This window comes from Cherax quadricarinatus, chromosome 87 (assembly GCF_038502225.1).
Source record: "Cherax quadricarinatus isolate ZL_2023a chromosome 87, ASM3850222v1, whole genome shotgun sequence".
Taxonomy (NCBI): domain Eukaryota; kingdom Metazoa; phylum Arthropoda; class Malacostraca; order Decapoda; family Parastacidae; genus Cherax; species Cherax quadricarinatus.
The window spans coordinates 1,644,244-1,667,941 of record NC_091378.1 but is presented as its reverse complement, the minus strand read 5'-3'; the positions used below and the strand labels follow the sequence as shown (position 1 = coordinate 1,667,941).

At 47.3% G+C, this 23,698-nt stretch overlaps 1 protein-coding gene across 4 annotated transcripts in view; it reads left to right on the top strand.

The window, feature by feature from the left end:
* LOC128703789 (uncharacterized) overlaps positions 1–23,698 on the top strand; it is a 662,970-nt gene that overhangs the window by 144,327 nt on the left and 494,945 nt on the right. For all 4 annotated transcript variants that reach the window (XM_070103721.1, XM_070103724.1, XM_070103723.1 and 1 more), the window contains exon 3: positions 19,006–19,410. In XM_070103721.1, the coding sequence (XP_069959822.1) occupies positions 19,006–19,410 (405 nt within the window). The remainder of the gene's footprint in view (positions 1–19,005; positions 19,411–23,698) is intronic.

The window sequence follows — 23,698 nt, the reverse complement described above, 5'->3', positions numbered from 1 at the left end:
GCAGATGTAACAACAGCAGCAGCATGAGCAGATGTAACAACAGCAGCAACATGAGCAGATGTAACAACAACAGCAGCAGGAGCAGATGTAACAACAGCAGGAGCAGATGTAACAACAACAGCAGCAGGAGCAGATGTAACAACAGCAGCAACAGGAGCAGATGTAACAACAGCAGCAACATGAGCAGATGTAACAACAGCAGCAACATGAGCAGATGTAACAACAGCAGCAACATGAGCAGATGTAACAACAACAGCAGCAGGAGCAGATGTAACAACAACAGCAGCAGGAGCAGATGTAACAACAGCAGGAGCAGATGTAACAACAGCAGCAACATGAGCAGATGTAACAACAGCAGCAACATGAGCAGATGTAACAACAGCAGCAACATGAGCAGATGTAACAACAGCAGCAACATGAGCAGATGTAACAACAACAGCAGCAGGAGCAGATGTAACAACAGCAGGAGCAGATGTAACAACAGCAGCAACATGAGCAGATGTAACAACAGCAGCAGGAGCAGATGTAACAACAGCAGCAACATGAGCAGATGTAACAACAGCAGCAGGAGCAGATGTAACAACAGCAGCAGGAGCAGATGTAACAACAGCAGCAACATGAGCAGATGTAACAACAGCAGCAGGAGCAGATGTAACAACAGCAGCAGGAGCAGATGTAACAACAGCAGCAGGAGCAGATGTAACAACAGCAGCAACATGAGCAGATGTAACAACAGCAGCAACATGAGCAGATGTAACAACAGCAGCAACATGAGCAGATGTAACAACAGCAGTAACATGAGCAGATGTAACAACAGCAGTAACATGAGCAGATGTAACAACAGCAGTAACATGAGCAGATGTAACAACAACAGCAACAGGAGCAGATGTAACAACAGCAGTAACATGAGCAGATGTAACAACAGCAGTAACATGAGCAGATGTAACAACAACAGCAGCAGGAGCAGATGTAACAACAGCAGTAACATGAGCAGATGTAACAACAACAGCAGCAACATGAGCAGATGTAACAACAGCAGTAACATGAGCAGATGTAACAACAACAGCAGCAACATGAGCAGATGTAACAACAGCAGTGTAACAACAGCAGCACGAGCATGTAAGAAACAACAGCAGCAGAGCAGATGTAACAACAGCAGCAGGAGCAGATGTAACAACAGCAGCAAACATGAGCAGATGTAACAACAACAGCAGCAACATGAGCAGATGTAACAACAGCAGTAACATGAGCAGATGTAACAACAGCAGCAACATGAGCAGATGTAACAACAGCAGTAACATGAGCAGATGTAACAACAACAGCAGCAACATGAGCAGATGTAACAACAACAGCAGCAACATGAGCAGATGTAACAACAGCAGCAACATGAGCAGATGTAACAACAGCAGCAACATGAGCAGATGTAACAACAGCAGCAACATGAGCAGATGTAACAACAGCAGCAACATGAGCAGATGTAACAACAGCAGCAACATGAGCAGATGTAACAACAGCAGCAACATGAGCAGATGTAACAACAGCAGCAACATGAGCAGATGTAACAACAGCAGCAACATGAGCAGATGTAACAACAGCAGCAACATGAGCAGATGTAACAACAGCAGCAACATGAGCAGATGTAACAACAGCAGCAACATGAGCAGATGTAACAACAGCAGCAACATGAGCAGATGTAACAACAGCAGCAACATGAGCAGATGTAACAACAGCAGCAGGAGCAGATGTAACAACAGCAGTAACATGAGCAGATGTAACAACAGCAGTAACATGAGCAGATGTAACAACAACAGCAGCAGGAGCAGATGTAACAACAGCAGTAACATGAGCAGATGTAACAACAGCAGCAACACGAGCAGATGTAACAACAGCAGCAACATGAGCAGATGTAACAACAGCAGCAACATGAGCAGATGTAACAACAGCAGCAACAGGAGCAGATGTAACAACAGCAGCAGCAGGAGCAGATGTAACAACAACAGCAGCAGGAGCAGATGTAACAACAACAGCAGCAGGAGCAGATGTAACAACAGCAGCAGCAGGAGCAGATGTAACAACAGCAGCAACAGGAGCAGATGTAACAACAGCAGCAACATGAGCAGATGTAACAACAGCAGCAACACGAGCAGATGTAACAACAGCAGCAACATGAGCAGATGTAACAACAACAGCAACATGAGCAGATGTAACAACAGCAGTAACATGAGCAGATGTAACAACAACAGCAGCAGGAGCAGATGTAACAACAACAGCAGCAGGAGCAGATGTAACAACAGCAGTAACATGAGCAGATGTAACAACAGCAGCAACACGAGCAGATGTAACAACAGCAGCAACAGGAGCAGATGTAACAACAGCAGCAACATGAGCAGATGTAACAACAGCAGTAACATGAGCAGATGTAACAACAACAGCAGCAGGAGCAGATGTAACAACAACAGCAGCAGGAGCAGATGTAACAACAACAGCAGCAGGAGCAGATGTAACAACAGCAGTAACATGAGCAGATGTAACAACAACAGCAGCAGGAGCAGATGTAACAACAGCAGTAACATGAGCAGATGTAACAACAGCAGCAACACGAGCAGATGTAACAACAGCAGCAACATGAGCAGATGTAACAACAGCAGTAACATGAGCAGATGTAACAACAACAGCAGCAGGAGCAGATGTAACAACAGCAGCAACATGAGCAGATGTAACAACAGCAGTAACATGAGCAGATGTAACAACAACAGCAGCAGGAGCAGATGTAACAACAGCAGCAACATGAGCAGATGTAACAACAGCAGTAACATGAGCAGATGTAACAACAGCAGCAACATGAGCAGATGTAACAACAGCAGTAACATGAGCAGATGTAACAACAACAGCAGCAACATGAGCAGATGTAACAACAGCAGTAACATGAGCAGATGTAACAACAGCAGCAGCATGAGCAGATGTAACAACAGCAGTAACATGAGCAGATGTAACAACAGCAGTAACATGAGCAGATGTAACAACAACAGCAGCAGGAGCAGATGTAACAACAGCAGCAGCAGGAGCAGATGTAACAACAACAGCAGCAGGAGCAGATGTAACAACAGCAGCAACATGAGCAGATGTAACAACAGCAGCAACACGAGCAGATGTAACAACAGCAGCAACATGAGCAGATGTAACAACAGCAGTAACATGAGCAGATGTAACAACAACAGCAGCAGGAGCAGATGTAACAACAGCAGCAGCAGGAGCAGATGTAACAACAACAGCAGCAGGAGCAGATGTAACAACAGCAGCAACATGAGCAGATGTAACAACAGCAGCAACATGAGCAGATGTAACAACAGCAGCAACAGGAGCAGATGTAACAACAGCAGCAGCAGGAGCAGATGTAACAACAACAGCAGCAGGAGCAGATGTAACAACAACAGCAGCAGGAGCAGATGTAACAACAGCAGCAACATGAGCAGATGTAACAACAGCAGCAACATGAGCAGATGTAACAACAGCAGCAGCAGGAGCAGATGTAACAACAACAGCAGCAGGAGCAGATGTAACAACAGCAGCAGCAGGAGCAGATGTAACAACAGCAGCAGCAGGAGCAGATGTAACAACAACAGCAGCAGGAGCAGATGTAACAACAACAGCAGCAGGAGCAGATGTAACAACAGCAGCAGCAGGAGCAGATGTAACAACAGCAGCAGCAGGAGCAGATGTAACAACAACAGCAGCAGGAGCAGATGTAACAACAGCAGCAGCAGGAGCAGATGTAACAACAACAGCAGCAGGAGCAGATGTAACAACAACAGCAGCAGGAGCAGATGTAACAACAGCAGCAGCAGGAGCAGATGTAACAACAACAGCAGCAGGAGCAGATGTAACAACAGCAGCAGCAGGAGCAGATGTAACAACAACAGCAGCAGGAGCAGATGTAACAACAACAGCAGCAGGAGCAGATGTAACAACAGCAGCAGCAGGAGCAGATGTAACAACAACAGCAGCAGGAGCAGATGTAACAACAGCAGCAGCAGGAGCAGATGTAACAACAACAGCAGCAGGAGCAGATGTAACAACAACAGCAGCAGGAGCAGATGTAACAACAGCAGCAGCAGGAGCAGATGTAACAACAACAGCAGCAGGAGCAGATGTAACAACAACAGCAGCAGGAGCAGATGTAACAACAGCAGCAGCAGGAGCAGATGTAACAACAACAGCAGCAGGAGCAGATGTAACAACAACAGCAGCAGGAGCAGATGTAACAACAGCAGCAGCAGGAGCAGATGTAACAACAGCAGCAACATGAGCAGATGTAACAACAGCAGCAACATGAGCAGATGTAACAACAGCAGCAACATGAGCAGATGTAACAACAGCAGCAACATGAGCAGATGTAACAACAGCAGCAACATGAGCAGATGTAACAACAGCAGCAACATGAGCAGATGTAAAAACAACAGCAGCAGGAGCAGATGTAACAGCAGCAACATGAGCAGATGTAACAACAGCAGCAACAGGAGGATGAACAGATGCAACAGCAGCATGCCAGCAGTTGTCTAATAATCATTGATGACATCCAGCAGCAGCAGCAGCAGCAGGAAGTGGAGCAACAACAGCAGGAAGAGGAGCAACAACAGGAAGAGGAGCAACATCATCAGGAAGAGGAGCAACAGCAGCAGGAAGAGGAGCAACAAGAGCAGGAAGAGGAGCAACAGCAGCAGGAAGAGGAGCAACAAGAGCAGGAAGAAGGGCAACAACAGCAGGAAGAGGAGCAACAGCAGCAGCAGCAGGAAGTGGAGCAACAGCAGCAGCAGCAGGAAGTGGAGCAGCAGCAGCAGCAGGAAGAGGAGCAACAGCAGCAGGAAGAGGAGCAACAACAGCAGCAGCAGGAAGAGGAGCAACAGCAGCAGCAACAGGAAGAGGAGCAACAGCAGCAGCAGCAGGAAGAGGAGCAACAACAGCAGCAGCAGGAAGAGGAGCAACAACAGCAGCAGCAGGAAGAGCAACAGCAGCAGCAGCAGGAAGTGGAGCAACAGCAGCAGCAGCAGGAAGAGGAGCAACAACAGCAGCAGCAGGAAGAGGAGCAACAGCAGCAACAACAGCAGGAAGAGGAGCAACAACAGCAGCAGCAGGAAGAGGAGCAACAACAGCAGCAGCAGGAAGAGGAGCAACAACAGCAGGAAGAGGAGCAACAACAGCAGGAAGAGGAGCAACAACAGCAGGAAGAGGAGCAACAACAGCAGGAAGAGGAGCAACAACAGCAAGAAGAGCAACAACAGCAGGAAGAGGAGCAACAACAGCAGGAAGAGGAGAAACAACAGCAGCAACAGGAAGAGGAGCAGCAGCAGCAGGAAGAGTAGCAACAGCAGCAGGAGCAGCAGGAAGAGGAGCAACAGCAGCAGCAGCAGGAAGAGGAACAGCAGCAGCAGGAAGAGTAGCAACAGCAGCAGGAGCAGCAGGAAGAGGAGCAACAGCAGCAGCAGCAGGAAGAGGAGCAACAAGAACAGCAGCAGCAGCAGGAAGAGGAGCAACAACAGCAGCAGCAGCAGGAAGAGGAGCAACAACAACAGCAGCAGCAGGAAGAGGAGCAACAACAACAGCAGCAGCAGCAGGAAGAGGAGCAACAACAGCAGCAGCAGCAGGAAGAGGAGCAACAACAACAGCAGCAGCAGCAGGAAGAGGAGCAACAACAACAGCAGCAGCAGCAGGAAGAGGAGCAACAACAGCAGGAAGAGGAGCAACAACAACAGCAGCAGCAGCAGGAAGAGGGGCAACAACAGCAACAGCAGCAGCAGCAGCAGGAAGAGGAGCAACAACAGCAGCAGGAAGAGGAGCAACAACAGCAGCAGGAAGAGGAGCAACAACAGCAGCAGGAGCAGCAGGAAGAGGAGCATCAACAACAGCAGCAGGAAGAGGAGCAACAACAGCAGCAGCAGCAGCAGGAAGAGGAGCAACAACAGCAGCAGCAGCAGGAAGAGGAGCAACAACAGCAGCAGCAGCAGGAAGAGGAGCAACAACAGCAGCAGCAGGAAGAGGAGCAACAACAACAGCAGCAGCAGGAAGAGGAGCAACAACAACAGCAGCAGCAGGAAGAGGAGCAACAACAGCAGCAGCAGGAAGAGGAGCAACAACAGCAGCAGCAGCAGCAGGAAGAGGAGCAACAACAGCAGCAGGAGCAGGAAGAGGAGCAACAACAGCAGCAGCAGGAGGAAGAGGAGCAACAACAGCAGCAGCAGGAGGAAGAGGAGCAACAACAGCAGCAGCAGGAAGAGGAGCAACAACAACAGCAGCAGCAGGAAGAGGAGCAACAACAGCAGCAGGAGCAGCAGGAAGAGGAGCAACAACAGCAGCAGCAGCAGGAAGAGGAGCAACAACAGCAGCAGCAGGAAGAGGAGCAACAACAGCAGCAGCAGGAAGAGGAGCAACAACAGCAGCAGCAGCAGGAAGAGGAGCAACAACAGCAGCAGCAGCAGGAAGAGGAGCAACAACAGCAGCAGCAGCAGGAAGAGGAGCAACAACAGCAGCAGCAGCAGGAAGAGCAACAACAGCAGCAGCAGCAGCAGGAAGAGGAGCAACAACAGCAGCAGCAGGAAGAGGAGCAACAACAGCAGCAGCAGCAGGAAGAGCAACAACAGCAGCAGCAGCAGCAGGAAGAGGAGCAACAACAGCAGCAGCAGGAAGAGGAGCAACAACAACAGCAGCAGCTGCAGGAAGAGGAGCAACAACAGCAGCAGCAGCAGGAAGAGGAGCAACAACAGCAGCAGCAGCAGCAGGAAGAGGAGCAACAGCAGGAGCTTGCCAGCGGTGGCATAACCACTGAGAGAATTAGAACCTACGACAATGGCCTGTGTCAGGAGAGACGTAACTGTTTCCTCAGCAGTGAAATATTCCAAGTCTTTGTTATTGTTTTACGCTAGAGTCAGGGTAAATTATGTTAGGTTGAGTCTAGCAAGGTTACCACACACTCTTATCTTAGTTTGTGGAAGAAATAACACCCAAGCTGACACCGATTATCTTGATGAACAAGCTGCATTAACAAGATTAACAAGCTTGATTAACAAGCATTTTCAATCATTTAACTTGATTTCCAAGTTTCTTCGATCGTTTTCGTTTGGTTTACCAATTTAACAAGTTTAAAAACTATTTTTTGGTTTACATTTTTTCTGATTTAGCATTTTAACATTTTTGGGTGCAGCAGTTTAAAGGGGAAGGGGTTCTTGAACCTCCCCTTTCCTCAGATCAGTCCTGGTTACCTCCCATTCCTCAGGCGGTGATGATACTTGCGGGTTTAGCTCTCTGTACCTCCAAGTTACTTACAGTAGCTCAAAAAAAAAAAAAATGGCGAAACGTTCTCTTTAACAAATGTCTTGAGGAGTTACTCCAGAAAACTCACTTCAGAAAACTCACTTCAGAAAACTCACTTCAGAAATCTCACTCCAGAAAACTCACTCCAGAAAACTCACTTCAGAAAACTCACTTCAGAAAACTCACTCCAGAAAACTCACTTCAGAAAACTCACTTCAGAAAACTCACTTCAGAAAACTCACTCCAGAAAACTCACTCCAGAAAACTCACTTCAGGAAACTCACTTCAGAAAACTCACTTCAGAAAACTCACTTCAGAAAACTCACTTCAGAAAACTCACTTCAGAAAACTCATTCCAGAAAACTCACTTCAGAAAACTCACTTCAGAAAACTCATTCCAGAAAACTCACTCCTGAAAACTCATTCCAGAAAACTCACTTCAGAAAACTCATTCCAGAAAACTCATTCCAGAAAACTCACTCCTGAAAACTCACTCCTGAAAACTCATTCCAGAAAACTCACTCCAGAAAACTCACTTCAGAAAACTCACTCCAGAAAACTCACTCCAGAAAACTCACTTCAGAAAACTCACTCCAGAAAACTCATTCCAGAAAACTCACTCCAGAAAACTCACTTCAGAAAACTCACTCCAGAAAACTCACTCCAGAAAACTCACTCCAGAAAACTCACTCCAGAAAACTCACTCCAGAAAACTCACTCCAGAAAACTCACTCCAGAAAACTCACTCCAGAAAACTCACTCCAGAAAACTCACTCCAGAAAACTCACTTCAGAAAACTCATTCCAGAAAACTCACTCCAGAAAACTCGCTTCAGAAAACTCACTCCAGAAAACTCACCCCTGAAAACTCATTCCAGAAAACTCACTCCAGCAGTGTCATTTTCCACACAAAATAATCCTCATTCCCTCTGACTCCTATTCCTACGCGCGTCCCTTCCCCTTACCCCTCTCTATCATCCCTTCTCTGTCTCCCTTTCTACGTTCCTCACTTCTTTCCTCACTCGTCTTTGATCTATACTTTTCCATCTGATGTCCATGACTCATGACCCCTGTGTTCATGTCTTCCATGCTCACTATTTACATTTTATACCTATTTAATTTGTTCATGTTTGACCCTGCTTCTGCTTCTAACACTCGCACCTGCTGGTTGTTGTTCATGTTTGCCCCCTGCTTATGCTTCTTACGCCCGCACCTACTAATTGCTCCTCAGGTTTGCCCCTGCTTACACTGTTGATGCCTGGCCTTGCTTATAAGCCTTGCTTTGACCCTGTTTGAACGGTAGCAGGGTAAACATGTATTTAGGAGCCTGTAAAAGCCATTTATGCAAGTGTGGCTGAGATCCAGTTAGACAACGTTAAGAAATGTCTCTGACTGTTTGTATTGTGACCACTGTTACTGTCATCATCATCATTATCATGTGCACATAGATGCATACATGGTCTGATATGTGTTTTTGTTAGATAACACACACATACAATAATAGAGGCAGGATCCATACATAGCTTTAAGAAGAGGTACTATATGTTGCACCATCTGCCTAGTTTTTTGCTTTCATAGGGAGTAATTTCTCTGTGCAGATTTAGGACCAGTCCCTCTAGGATTTTTCAGGTGTAGATTATGATGTATCTCTCTCGCCTGCGGTCCAGGGAGTTAAGATGCCTGACTGAACTTATATGTGCAGTAAAGGTTCTCTGTACATTCTCTAGATCTGCGACTTCCCCTTCCTTGAGTGTAACTGTTAGTGTACAGCCGCAAGTTTCTGTTTCTCGCTGAGAATGACTATTGAGATTCCTGAAGGCTACTCTAAAGTTTGCCTGACGAACATTGGCTGCAGAGGTTATTGGGTTTGATGTGAACTTCTGGCGATATACTGGGCACTGTGCTCACCCCTACATCTTTCTCTGGGTGAAGTCTGCAGCCTCTACCCCCTCCCCTAGTCTATACCCCATTCCTGGTCTTCTTGTTCATTTCCCAGTATTCATAACTTTGCATTTACTGAGGGTTAAAGTCAGGCAACTATTTACCTCTTGCAGTTTGTCCAAGGCCCTTCGGATGTTTCCCTTGTCCTCATCTGTTTATTCTCACCACTTTTTTCATCATCAGTAAACAAGGTTATAAATAACTGTCCCATCTGTTAGGCTATTCACATAAACCAGAAACAGCATTGGACCTTAGTGGAAATAAGTCACTTTGACTTTTTTGGATTATCCTAGGTCATTTATGTCGTAGGGTTTCGGTAAGGAGATAAGAGGGTTGAAGGTAAACACCTTGTTGGATGGTAACGATATATATTGTCAGACTGTGGTAAGGAAGGGATGGGCCCAGCCTGCCGTGTTACTGCCTGGTCACAGACCGGGCCGCGGGGGCGTTGACCCCCGGAACTCTCTCCAGGTAAACTCCAGGTATGCCGAGTGAGAGCGAGGCAGAGCGACTCACTGCATCCCGTGACGTCATACAGTCACAGGCCTAAGGGATCTTCTATATAAACACATGGATGGTACTATGATACTTAACTATTCTATACATGCAACACATGTAAAGGAGGATCAGCAACTATGCTGACATTTACATATATGTTGCTATATATGATAATTGTACTTATGTTCATCTGTACCTAAATAAATTTACACATTTAACCCGCACATAGGAGAAAGAAGCTTATGATGACGTTTCGGTCCAACTTGGACCATTGACTAGTCACACTAACACACGAAGGAAAGGGAACCAGTATACATACGAGAGGAGGACAGTTATCTGTGTATTGCACCAGTCACGGTATTGTGCCCTTTACTTACACCGGTCCTAATACTGATCCTTGAGGAACTCCGTTAGTTACTCTTTATTGTTTTGACGTCTCTTCTTGACAATCACTCTTTGCCTCCTCGAACCTTCTCTGTTATTACTCCGTGTGTTCATAGGTGCATGGATCTTTGTGTTAGCATGGACTTGAGCGTGTTACCCGCATGGGTTCTCCCATAACAGTGGGTGGTGGTGTGACACCCACCGCCTGGGATGTGGGCAACCCAACACGCGCCCCGCTAATCCCCTAGGATTACTGCCCCTCACGCCCCTACACGCCAGTCCTCACCCACGAAATGATGGGTAATCAAGTTTGATTCAAGGAACTGGAGGGCAGCTTCAATTCCTTGGATCAAGAAACCCCCTGAATGTACCATACATAGGCCGATACTATATTAGGATAATTTATGTGGCCGGGAGGCCTGGTCTGGTACCTGCGGCACTGTGCCTGGCTGCTGTGTATTCCTGCGGCGTTGTGCCTGGCCGGTGTGTGTGCCTACGGCACTGTGCCTGGCTGCTGTGTGTACCTGCGGCACTGTACCTGGCTGCTGTGTGTACCTGCGGCACTGTGCCTGGCTGTTGTACCTGCGGCACTGTGCCTGGCTGCTGTGTGTACCTGTGGCACTGTGCCTGGCTGCTGTGTATGCCTGCGGCACTGTGCCTGGCTGCTGTGTGTACCTGCGGCACTGTGCCTGGCTGCTGTGTGTACCTAGGGCACTGTGCTTGGCTGCCGTGTGTGTCTCCGGCACTGTGCCTGGCTGCTGTGTGTACCTGCTGCACTGTGCCTGGCTGCTGTGTGTACCTGCGGCACTGTGCCTGGCTGCTGTGTGCCTGCTGCACTGTGCCTGGCTGCTGTGTGTAAATGCGGCACTGTGCCTGGCTGCTGTGTATACCTGCGGCACTGTGCCTGGCTGCTGTGTGCCTGCTGCACTGTGCCTGGCTGCTGTGTGTAAATGCGGCACTGTGCCTGGCTGCTGTGTGTAAATGCGGCACCGTGCCTGGCTGCTGTGTGTACCTGCGGCACTGTGCCTGGCTGCTGTGTGTACCTAGGGCACTGTGCTTGGCTGCCGTGTGTGTCTCCGGCACTGTGCCTGGCTGCTGTGTGTACCTGCTGCACTGTGCCTGGCTGCTGTGTGTACCTGCGGCACTGTGCCTGGCTGCTGTGTGCCTGCTGCACTGTGCCTGGCTGCTGTGTGTAAATGCGGCACTGTGCCTGGCTGCTGTGTATACCTGCGGCACTGTGCCTGGCTGCTGTGTGCCTGCTGCACTGTGCCTGGCTGCTGTGTGTAAATGCGGCACTGTGCCTGGCTGCTGTGTGTAAATGCGGCACCGTGCCTGGCTGCTGTGTGTACCTGCGGCACTGTGCCTGGCTGCTGTGTGTGCCTCCGGCACTGTGCCTGGCTGCTGTGTACCTGCGGCACTGTGCCTGGCTGCTGTGTGTGCCTGCGGCACTGTGCCTGGCTGCTGTGTGTACCTGCTGCACTGTGCCTGGCTGCTGTGTGTACCAGCTGCACTGTGCCTGGCTGCTGTGTGTAAATGCGGCACTGTGCCTGGCTGCTGTGTGTACCTGCGGCACTGTGCCTGGCTGCCGAGTGTGCCTGCGGCACTGTGCCTGGCTGCTGTGTGCTTGCGGCACTGTGCCTGGCTGCTGTGTACATGCGGCACTGTGCCTGACTGCTGTGTGTATCTGCGACACTGTGCCTGGCTGCTGTGTGTACCTGCGCCACTGTGCTTGGCTGCTGTGTGTACCTGCGCCACTGTGCCTGGCTGCTGTGTGTAACTGCGCCACTGTGCCTGGCTGCTGTGTGTACCTGTGGCACTGTGCCTGGCTGCTGTGTGTACCTGCGGCACTGTGCCTGGCTGCTGTGTGTACCTGCGCCACTGTGCCTGGCTGCTGTGTGTACCTGCGCCACTGTGCCTGGCTGCTGTGTGTACCTGCGCCACTGTGCCTGGCTGCTGTGTGTACCTGCTGCACTGTGCCTGGCTGTTGTGTGTGCCTACGGCACTGTGCCTGGCTGCTGTGTGTACCTGCTGCACTGTGCCTGGCTGCTGTGTATACCTGCGGCACTGTGCCAGGCTGCTGTGTGTACCTGTGGCACTGTGCCTGGCTGCTGTGTGTACCTGTGGCACTGTGCTTGGCTGCCGTGTGTGCCTCCGGCACTGTGCCTGGCTGCTGTGTGCCTGCTGCACTGTGCCTGGCTGCTGTGTGTAAATGCGGCACCGTGCCTGACTGTTGTGTGCCTGCTGCACTGTGCCTGGCTGCTGTGTGTAAATGCGGCACCGTGCCTGACTGCTGTGTGTACCTGCGGCACTGTGCCTGGCTGCTGTGTGTGCCTGCTGCACTGTGCTTGGCTGCTGTGTGTACCTGCTGCACTGTGCCTGGCTGCTGTGTGTGCCTGCGGCACTGTGCCTGGCTACTGTGTGTACATGCGGCACTGTGCCTGGCTGCTGTGTGTATCTGCGGCACTGTGCTTGGCTGCTGTGTGTACCTGCGGCACTGTGCCTGGCTGCTGTGTGCCTGCTGCACTGTGCCTGGCTGCTGTGTGTAAATGCGGCACTGTGCCTGGCTGCTGTGTATACCTGCGGCACTGTGCCTGGCTGCTGTGTGCCTGCTGCACTGTGCCTGGCTGCTGTGTGTAAATGCGGCACTGGGCCTGGCTGCTGTGTGTAAATGCTGCACCGTGCCTGGCTGCTGTGTGTACCTGCGGCACTGTGCCTGGCTGCTGTGTGTACCTGCGGCACTGTGCCTGGCTGCTGTGTGCCTGCTGCACTGTGCCTGGCTGCTGTGTGTAAATGCGGCACTGTGCCTGGCTGCTGTGTATACCTGCGGCACTGTGCCTGGCTGCTGTGTGCCTGCTGCACTGTGCCTGGCTGCTGTGTGTAAATGCGGCACTGTGCCTGGCTGCTGTGTGTAAATGCGGCACTGTGCCTGGCTGCTGTGTGTAAATGCGGCACTGTGCCTGGCTGCTGTGTGTACCTGCGGCACTGTGCCTGGCTGCCGAGTGTGCCTGCGGCACTGTGCCTGGCTGCTGTGTGCTTGCGGCACTGTGCCTGGCTGCTGTGTACATGCGGCACTGTGCCTGACTGCTGTGTGTATCTGCGGCACTGTGCCTGGCTGCTGTGTGTACCTGCGCCACTGTGCTTGGCTGCTGTGTGTACCTGCGCCACTGTGCCTGGCTGCTGTGTGTACCTGCGCCACTGTGCCTGGCTGCTGTGTGTACCTGCGGCACTGTGCCTGGCTGCTGTGTGTACCTGCGGCACTGTGCCTGGCTGCTGTGTGTACCTGCGCCACTGTGCCTGGCTGCTGTGTGTACCTGCGGCACTGTGCCTGGCTGCTGTGTGTACCTGCGCCACTGTGCCTGGCTGCTGTGTGTACCTGCTGCACTGTGCCTGGCTGCTGTGTGTGCCTGCGGCACTGTGCCTGGCTGCTGTGTGTACCTGCTGCACTGTGCCTGGCTGCTGTGTATACCTGCGGCACTGTGCCTGGCTGCTGTGTGTACCTGTGGCACTGTGCCTGGCTGCTGTGTGTACCTGTGGCACTGTGCTTGGCTGCCGTGTGTGCCTCCGGCACTGTGCCTGGCTGCTGTGTGCCTGCTGCACTGTGCCTGGCTGCTGTGTGTAAATGCGGCACCGTGCCTGACTGCTGTGTGTACCTGCGGCACTGTGCCTGGCTGCTGTGTGTGCCTGCTGCACTGTGCTTGGCTGCTGTGTGTACCTGCTGCACTGTGCCTGGCTGCTGTGTGTACCTGCGGCACTGTGCCTGGCTGCTGTGTGTACCTGCGGCACTGGTGGTGACCTGAACTTAATAGGTCATGAGGTCAGAGGTCACACACAGTGAAGGTGTTTGGTTCACATCACGACAGAAATGTTATTGTGTTTGTTGTGTTTAGTTATTTTTGTCATTTTCTTGTTGTTTCATCAGTATCATTTGACGTGTGTTATATCTCTTTGGCTCTGAGGAGGAGGATGAGCAGGAGGCAGAGCTCACCTGTGTTTAGGTGTAAGCACTCACCTAACGGCCTCATTAGGTGCTCGTTATGTAATCGCTAACTCGCGCTACCATGATGTTAAAATCTCCTTAAATGTTGAGTACAAGTGTTACAAGACTCGCCTCTATTTCCTCTTATATCCATCAACCTGTTCATTATTATAATTATAATAATAATAGTAATAATAATAATTATTATTATTATTATATCACGGTGTAGTTGGTATACTACACACATACCTCGTTTCTCCTCTATATTACGACCGAAGAAGCTACTCTGGGCGAAATGTTTCCTTGGTAAATGTTTTGGTCTGTACACAAGTGTTTTTTTTTTTTTTTTTTTTTTTTTGTATTTTACCTGTTCCTACGTACGTATGGAGGTAGTTAGTTAATGGGGGTTTCAAGCCTATCGACTGCTCGAGGGTCATCGAAGCTGCATGTAATATTTGCACCTCCAGAGAAGAATACTTCCACCCCTGAAACAGAGATTAAAACAAACTCTCAGCGTATATACACTGAGGGATATATACCTCTCAGTTTGTGTATATCCTCGTACGGGTTTCCTGGAAGGTGATGTGGGAAGTGTCATAAAACTTTCTAAGGAGACTTCCCACATTTTTGGATATCACATGTGAGGAAGTACTTTCCATCCAACCCCATTAAGCGATCTTTACCTACTTTCAGCTTTAATGGCCTTTGTGTACTGGACAACCTTTAAACTCCATTAAACAACCTTTACTGCCCAGATTTTTTCGGATACTATCCCCGCCACTCTTGCAGATATTTAATTGGTCTGTGACTATTTTGTTTATGGTATGTAACCAGGGACAGATCTGTGAATCTAATGAAGCTTAAGCTTGAGGGCCCCTGAACCCGGAGGGGCCCCAGAAGCCACTTTAGTCCACATTGCTTAAAATTTTTGTCTCTCCTGTATGAAAAGGGGTTGCGAAGGGGGCCTCCATAACAGTTCAAGCTGCAGGGCCCCAAAAATATAGGTCCCCCACTGAGTGTGATATGGCTAATGATTTAGAAGCAGTTATGTGCGTGGTGTGCTAATTGTTGTGTAGATGAATGGTTCAGAGAACTGACAAGTTGATAAATTAGACACATGTGCAACTTTTGGGTATCTTTATTGAGGAAACGTTTCGCCACACAGTGATGATTGTTGCAAATTACGTACGTGGTGTGCTAATTGTTACAAATTACGTACGTGGTGTGCTAATTGTTACAAATTACGTACGTGGGGTGCTAATTGTTATAAATTACGTCCGTGGTGTGCTAATTGTTACAAATTACGTACGTGGGGTGCTAATTGTTACAAATTACGTACGTGGGGTGCTAATTGTTACAAATTACGTACGTGGTGTGCTAATTGTTACAAATTACGTACGTGGTGTGCTAATTGTTACAAATTACGTACGTGGTGTGCTAATTGTTACAAATTACGTACGTGGTGTGCTAATTGTTACAAATTACGTACGTGGGGTGCTAATTGTTACAAATTACGTACGTGGGGTGCTAATTGTTACAAATTACGTACGTGGGGTGCTAATTGTTACAAATTACGTACGTGGTGTGCTAATTGTTACAAATTACGTACGTGGTGTGCTAATTGTTACAAATTACGTACGTGGTGTGCTAATTGTTACAAATTACGTACGTGGGGTGCTAATTGTTACAAATTACGTACGTGGGGTGCTAATTGTTACAAATTACGTACGTGGGGTGCTAATTGTTACAAATTACGTACGTGGTGTGCTAATTGTTACAAATTACGTACGTGGGGTGCTAATTGTTACAAATTACGTACGTGGGGGGCTAATTGTTACAAATTACGTACGTGGGGTGCTAATTGTTACAAATTACGTCCGTGGTGTGCTAATTGTTACAAATTACGTACGTGGTGTGCTAATTGCTACAAATTACGTACGTGGTGTGCTAATTGCTACAAATTACGTACGTGGTGTGCTAATTGTTACAAATTACGTACGTGGGGTGCTAATTGTTACAAATTACGTACGTGGGGGGCTAATTGTTACAAATTACGTACGTGGGGTGCTAATTGTTACAAATTACGTCCGTGGTGTGCTAATTGTTACAAATTACGTACGTGGTGTGCTAATTGCTACAAATTACGTACGTAGTGTGCTAATTGCTACAAATTACGTACGTGGTGTGCTAATTGTTACAAATTACGTACGTGGGGTGCTAATTGTTACAAATTACGTACGTGGTGTGCTAATTGTTACAAATTACGTCCGTGGTGTGCTAATTGTTACAAATTACGTACGTGGGGGGCTAATTGTTACAAATTACGTACGTAGGGTGCTAATTGTTACAAATTACGTACGTGGGGTGCTAATTGTTACAAATTACGTACGTGGGGGGCTAATTGTTACAAATTATGTACGTGGGGTGCTAATTGTTACAAATTACGTACGTGGGGTGCTAATTGTTACAAATTACATACGTGGGGTGCTAATTGTTACAAATTACGTACGTGGGGTGCTAATTGTTACAAATTACGTACGTGGGGTGCTAATTGTTACAAATTACGTACGTGGTGTGCTAATTGTTACAAATTACGTACGTGGTGTGCTAATTGTTACAAATTACGTACGTGGGGTGCTAATTGTTACAAATTACGTACGTGGTGTGCTAATTGTTACAAATTACGTACGTGGGGTGCTAATTGTTACAAATTACGTCCGTGGTGTGCTAATTGTTACAAATTACGTACGTGGGGTGCTAATTGTTACAAATTACGTCCGTGGTGTGCTAATTCTTACAAATTACGTCCGTGGTGTGCTAATTGTTACAAATTACGTCCGTGGTGTGCTAATTGTTACAAATTACGTCCGTGGTGTGCTAATTGTTACAAATTACGTACGTGGTGTGCTAATTGTTACAAATTACGTCCGTGGTGTGCTAATTGTTACAAATTACGTCCGTGGTGTGCTAATTGTTACAAATTACGTACGTGGGGTGCTAATTGTTACAAATTACGTCCGTGGTGTGCTAATTCTTACAAATTACGTCCGTGGTGTGCTAATTGTTACAAATTACGTCCGTGGTGTGCTAATTGTTACAAATTACGTCCGTGGTGTGCTAATTGTTACAAATTACGTACGTGGTGTGCTAATTGTTACAAATTACGTCCGTGGTGTGCTAATTGTTACAAATTACGTCCGTGGTGTGCTAATTGTTACAAATTACGTCCGTGGTGTGCTAATTGTTACAAATTACGTCCGTGGTGTGCTAATTGTTACAAATTACGTACGTGGTGTGCTAATTGTTACAAATTACGTCCGTGGTGTGCTAATTGTTACAAATTACGTCCGTGGTGTGCTAATTGTTACAAATTACGTACGTGGTGTGCTAATTGTTACAAATTACGTCCGTGGTGTGCTAATTGTTACAAATTACGTACGTGGTGTGCTAATTGTTACAAATTACGTCCGTGGTGTGCTAATTGTTACAAATTACGTCCGTGGTGTGCTAATTGTTACAAATTACGTACGTGGTGTGCTAATTGTTACAAATTACGTACGTGGTGTGCTAATTGTTACAAATTACGTCCGTAGTGTGCTAATTGTGGCTAATGGAATTTAAACTGTTTTGATGCTTTTTGATGAAGGTTTTGTGGAGAATAAAAGTAAATTATTGGTGATAACTGTTAACTGGCAGTGATAGTGGCCAGTTAACTGGCAGTGATAGTGGCCAGTTAGCTGGCAGTGTTAGTGGCCAGTTAACTGGCAGTGATAGTGGTCAGTTAACTGGCAGTGATAGTGGCCAGTTAACTGGCAGTGATAGTGGCCAGTTAACTGGCAGTGATAGTGGCCAGTTAACTGGCAGTGATAGTGGCCAGTTAACTGGCAGTGATAGTGGCCAGTTAACTGGCAGTGATAGTGGCCAGTTAACTGGCAGTGATAGTGGCCAGTTAACTGGCAGTGATAGTGGCCAGTTAACTGGCAGTGATAGTGGCCAGTTAACTGGCAGTGATAGTGGCCAGTTAACTGGCAGTGATAGTGGCCAGTTAACTGGCAGTGATAGTGGCCAGTTAACTGGCAGTGATAGTGGCCAGTTAACTGGCAGTGTAAGTGTCCAGTTAACTGGCAGTGATAGTGGCCAGTTAACTGGCAGTGATAGTGGCCAGTTAACTGGCAGTGATAGTGGCCAGTTAACTGGCAGTTAACTGGCAGTGATAGTGGCCAGTTAACTGGCAGTGATAGTGGCCAGTTAACTGGCAGTGATAGTGGCCAGTTAACTGGCAGTGTAAGTGTCCAGTTAACTGGCAGTGATAGTGGCCAGTTAACTGGCAGTGTAAGTGTCCAGTTAACTGGCAGTGTAAGTGTCCAGTTAACTGGCAGTGATAGTGGCCAGTTAACTGGCAGTGATAGTGGCCAGTTAACTGGCAGTGTAAGTGTCCAGTTAACTGGCAGTGATAGTGGCCAGTTAACTGGCAGTGATAGTGGCCAGTTAACTGGCAGTGATAGTGGCCAGTTAACTGGCAGTGATAGTGGCCAGTTAACTGGCAGTGATAGTGGCCAGTTCATATCATCCCATGGTCACTTTTTGTCGTCAGTTAAAAGTGCTTGTTAACCAGTACCTTTTTAAAGTACTGGTACTAGACTCTCTCCCTCTGTTTATTTCTGTATCTGTCTGTTATTTATATCTGTCTCTGTTTCTTTTTCCGTCAATCTGTTCCTCTCTCTCTCTCTCTCTCTCTCTCTCTCTCTCTCTCTCTCTCTCTCACACTGTTTACTTACATCACTCTCCCCAGGTAACACTAACGGCGGTGTCAACCTTTCATAATAAAAACAGATGGCGACTCTTGTATTCCTTGTAACACTAGCGCCTGCATTAATGTAATTGCATTTTGTCTTTTTCCAGGGGCGTTCGTGGGCGTGGGGGCGCCGAGCCTCTGTCCCAAGTACTCAGCCGCGTGTGTGGGCGTGGATTCCCCGAGCCCCTTTCCTGGCCATACTTATGAACAGTTTAAAATCCACGTCCAAAGCCAACCTATCCAGGTCGAAAGCCAACCTATACAGGTCCAAAGCCAGTCTTCTATCTACGTCCAGAGCCATCCTTCTATCTACGACCAAAGTCATCCTTCTGTCCACGTCCAGAGTCAATCTATCCACGTCCGAAGTCAGTCGCCTAGCCACTCTCAGGAACAGTCATATAACCACGCCTACAGTCAGTGTTCTAGCCACGCCCTCGGCCACGCCCGAGTGGAGGAAATGGGCGAGGGGTGGAGAGGCGAGGCACCAGGAAAAGCAGCAGCAGCATTGACAGGTAAGTTGATATAACTACCTTGGATACAACCTCAGTGTGTGGCTACTTTATATGATAGTTACACGGTGGGAGCATCCGCTATGTACTGTTACGTTATATGGCAGTTACACTGTATGAAGGCCTGTTTTCTTTAATGATAATTACAGGAGAGCCAGATACAGTATTCATAGTGGAGACGGTGCTTACGAGAATGGGATAACAGATGGAATGTTCCCTTAAGAATATCACATAATAAGGACAGAGAAAGTTTGGTGGGATTTCTGATTAAAAATGTTTAGACGTTTTGAAAAGTATGGATAATTTTTGTAATGGAAGCTCAAAATATTATGCAGCAACGGCATTGAAAAAAAGGTAAGGTGTGGAGAAATTTTCCTCCAACAGGAGGCAGGAGCTAGGGGGCTGAGACCCCTCATTTCAGCAACAGAGGAGAAAGCGAGAGGTCCTAAGCAACCTACTTGTTCTTTGTTTTTTGCGAAAAGTAGAACTGTGCATCCCCTTAGCAATGATATACAACAAGTCAGTAGAAATAAGACAGGTATATATATATATATATATATATATATATATATATATATATATATATATATATAATCAGTGCACCACGCGGAAACAAGCGGGTATATACAGAGAAAGTTCGCAGTCAGCAGGACTCGAACCTACTACAGGGAGACTGGCAAGGTTTCCTCAAGTAAGGCTCTAGACCACTCAGCCACAAATTCCTCAAAAGCTGGGCAGCCTCGTTTACAAATATTATATAGACTAGACAGAGACAGACAGCCAGGGTAAGCCAAGAATATTTTAAAAGCAAAGTTGGATACACTCGCAGTGTGTGCGACTTCCCACTTCTATATGATAGTTACATTGTGGGAACACAAACTTGTGGTTACGACTACCTTATTTTCTATAATAGTTACTACTCCACTTCTTTCTTCATCTCTTTGTCCCGTCCCTATCCCCGTCTCTTAAATATACTGGCTCCCTCACCTTCGCGTGTTAGTGTGACTAGTTAATGGTTCAAGTCGGACCGACAGGTCGTCATAAGCTTCTCTCTCCTATGTGCAGGTTATTTGTGTATAAAAGTTACACTGCGGATACCTAACTAGTGTCAACAGTATTACTTGTGTTGTATAATGCAATCAGTACTCGGCTATGTGTAGTAAGCCTTACAGTATGTCAGTTTAAGCGTTCTTGGCCAGGAAGCCTCCTTATAATGTTGCTAGGAATTCTGTAAGTACACTACACAATTGTTGGTAGTAGCAGTGTTTACCCTGTCATATACTCACAGAGGCTGTTTCAGACATGAGGTGATGAAACGTGTCAGCCTGAGCTGGGAGACCTGGGGATATTGTCAACATCTCAAAAATTAAGAGATTTCTTTCCAGCAGATCTGGAGTTTCTGTCATATGGGAATTACCATCTCTAGGAGACCAAGGGGAGATATTGAGTGGCAAGAGGATTGACAGGTGAGCAGGGAGAGGGGTGAGGGATAGCAGGTAGAGGGGTGAGGGAGAGGTGCAGCAGGACTCAGGTATTGATCCAGCCTCGGGTGTGCGTCAGGCAGCAAGGAACACAGGTCAGAGGGTCATCCATATCAATGACCCTTCACGGTGGGCGCTACCCGATGGCTTTTCATCCTAGCAATTAGAGCTATCCTTCCATTCCTCGTATGAAACCAGACTATCTCATTCCCAGACTCTGTATGACCCTTGTGGCTTACGCTTTATAATAATAACAACAATTGTCAACGGTATTACGTAATACTGATGACACAGTAACATTAGCAGCAGCAATAATAATAATAATAATAATAAATCACGCTGTTATTGTTTTGATTATTATTATCAATAGTTACATGGGTTGTTTTGTTAGGTTTAAAGCCTACGGACTTCACCTATGCATCGCACCTATGCACTGCACGTGTGAACCGCACCTATGGACTGCACGAAGGTCACTAAGGCAACCTCACCTGTACACCACCAATCATACTTAATACATTAATACTTAATATATATATATATATATATATATATATATATATATATATATATATATATATATATATATATATATATATATATATATATATTTATACTGACATATATATACTTCACCGTGTATATACCTTTGGGTGCTGGGGGAGATACAGTGCAAGTGTTAAGCTGACTAACTGTCTAATTGGCCAAGTGTGTGTCTGGTGTCTAGCTAGGCATCCCTAGCCTGGGGCTAATGTGTCACTCGGCATGAAATCTTAAGTTTCAATTAGCGTTTAAATCCCGTCGTATAACTTGTCGCCAGAGAAGACCAGGAAATATACAGGGTGTTTCAAAAAGATGGACCTGATTTTAAATCTTCGTGCAGGTGAAATTGAGTCACCTTTTGAAACATACAATAAAACCCGCAAATAAGAATATTTATTGACATAAATGATGCAACTTATACAGACCCTAGCTGACATCAATGACATACAACTATATAGAAAGCCCCTTGTTACGCAGAGCATTTCCCGCAAATTAGGTCACTTTTGTTCCCAGGATGCGACCCCAGTTTCCCGACTAAACCTTAGGTCCATTTTCGGTTTTGCGAACATTGGACCCAACAGGGTTTTAGAAGGCGCCCTGATATTTACTCGTACCCGGGGATCGAACAAGGACCTCGAGTGGTGAAGCCAGTGCGCTACCAGGTCGATCCTACGGACGTTTTGAGGAGAGACTTACGGATAACGGGTTTCGTCTGAACTTGACCATTAAAAGGTCATAGTATTGTGCCTTTTTCTTCTCAATGGCCAGGAGAGTTCAGATGTTTAACTGGTTCAAGGAATGATTAGCTGTTCGAGTATCCCAGCTGATATTTAGAGGATCAGCTGGTTCGTGATCCAGGGGCTGGATCGTATCAACTGGCTCACCAGAGGATCAGCTGTCAGATCATGGTTCACAGATGATTAGCTGGTTCACAGAGTATCAGCTGGCTCACAGAGGATCAGCTGGTTCACAGATGATCAGCTGGTTCACAGAGTATCAGCTGGCTCACAGAGGATCAGCTGGTTCAGAGGATCAGCTGGTTCATAGAGGATCAAGCTGGACGATGAATCAGCTTTGGCATAGATGATCAGGACTTGGTTCACCATTAATAAAGTAGCTACAAGAGGATCGTTAGTTCACAGATTGATTAGCCTTTTTGGTTCAGTTATCAGCTGGCTCACAGAGTATCAGCTGGTTCACAGATGATCAGCTGGTTCACAGATGATCAGCTTGTTCCCGGAGGATCAGCTGGTTCACAGAGGATCAGCTGATTCACAGAGGATCAGTTGGTTCACAGAGGATCAGCTGGTTCACAGAGGATCAGCTGGTTCACAGAGGATCAGTTGGTTCACAGATGATCAGCTGGTTCACAGATGATCAGCTGGTTCACAGAGGATCAGCTGGTTCACAGATGTTTAGTCGAGTGGGAGGGAAGAGGTCTCCCTCTTTTCCCTGTCATGTCCTTCTCGCGTCTCAGTAGGTTCGGTTGGTAGCGGCTACAGCTAACACTCTGAGGGACCAGGGTTCGATCACCCTGTCTGCTGAGAACGTTGGGAATGTTTTATTACACCTGTTGTCCCTGTTCACCTAGCAGTAAGTAGGTACCTGGGTGTTAGTCACCTTACACCTGCTGTCCCTGTTCACCTAGCAGTAAGTAGGTACCTGGGTGTTAGTCACCTTACACCTGCTGTCCATGTTCACCTAGCAGTAAGTAAGTACTTGGATGTTAGTCACCTTACACCTGCTGTCCTTGTTCACCTAACAGTAAGTAGGTACCTGGGTGTTAGTCACCTTACACCTGCTATCCCTGTTCACCTAGCAGTAAGTAGGTACCTGGGTGTTAGTCACCTTACACCTGCTGTCCCTGTTCACCTAGCAGTAAGTAGGTACCTGGGTGTTAGTCAATTGGTGTGGGTCGCATCCTGGGGAACAAGAGTAAAGAACAATGGAAACACGTCTGATAACATGACTTTATTGGGTTATCCTGGCTTACTAAACGTGTACGTTACCCGTTGTCACTTCCAGAGTCGCTGCGGCTCGGTCCCAGACCACACCTGGTTGCAGGCGTTTTTGATTAGTCTGTTAGTTCCCGTAAATTAGCGTATGCACCACAACCCGGCTGATCAGGAACTGAGAAGGAACTTAACCTTCCGAGTTAATAATCCGAACGTTTTATTCTTATATACACGGTACTCTGGCCACTACACTGATTCCACGATATATATATATATATATATATATATATATATATATATATATATATATATATA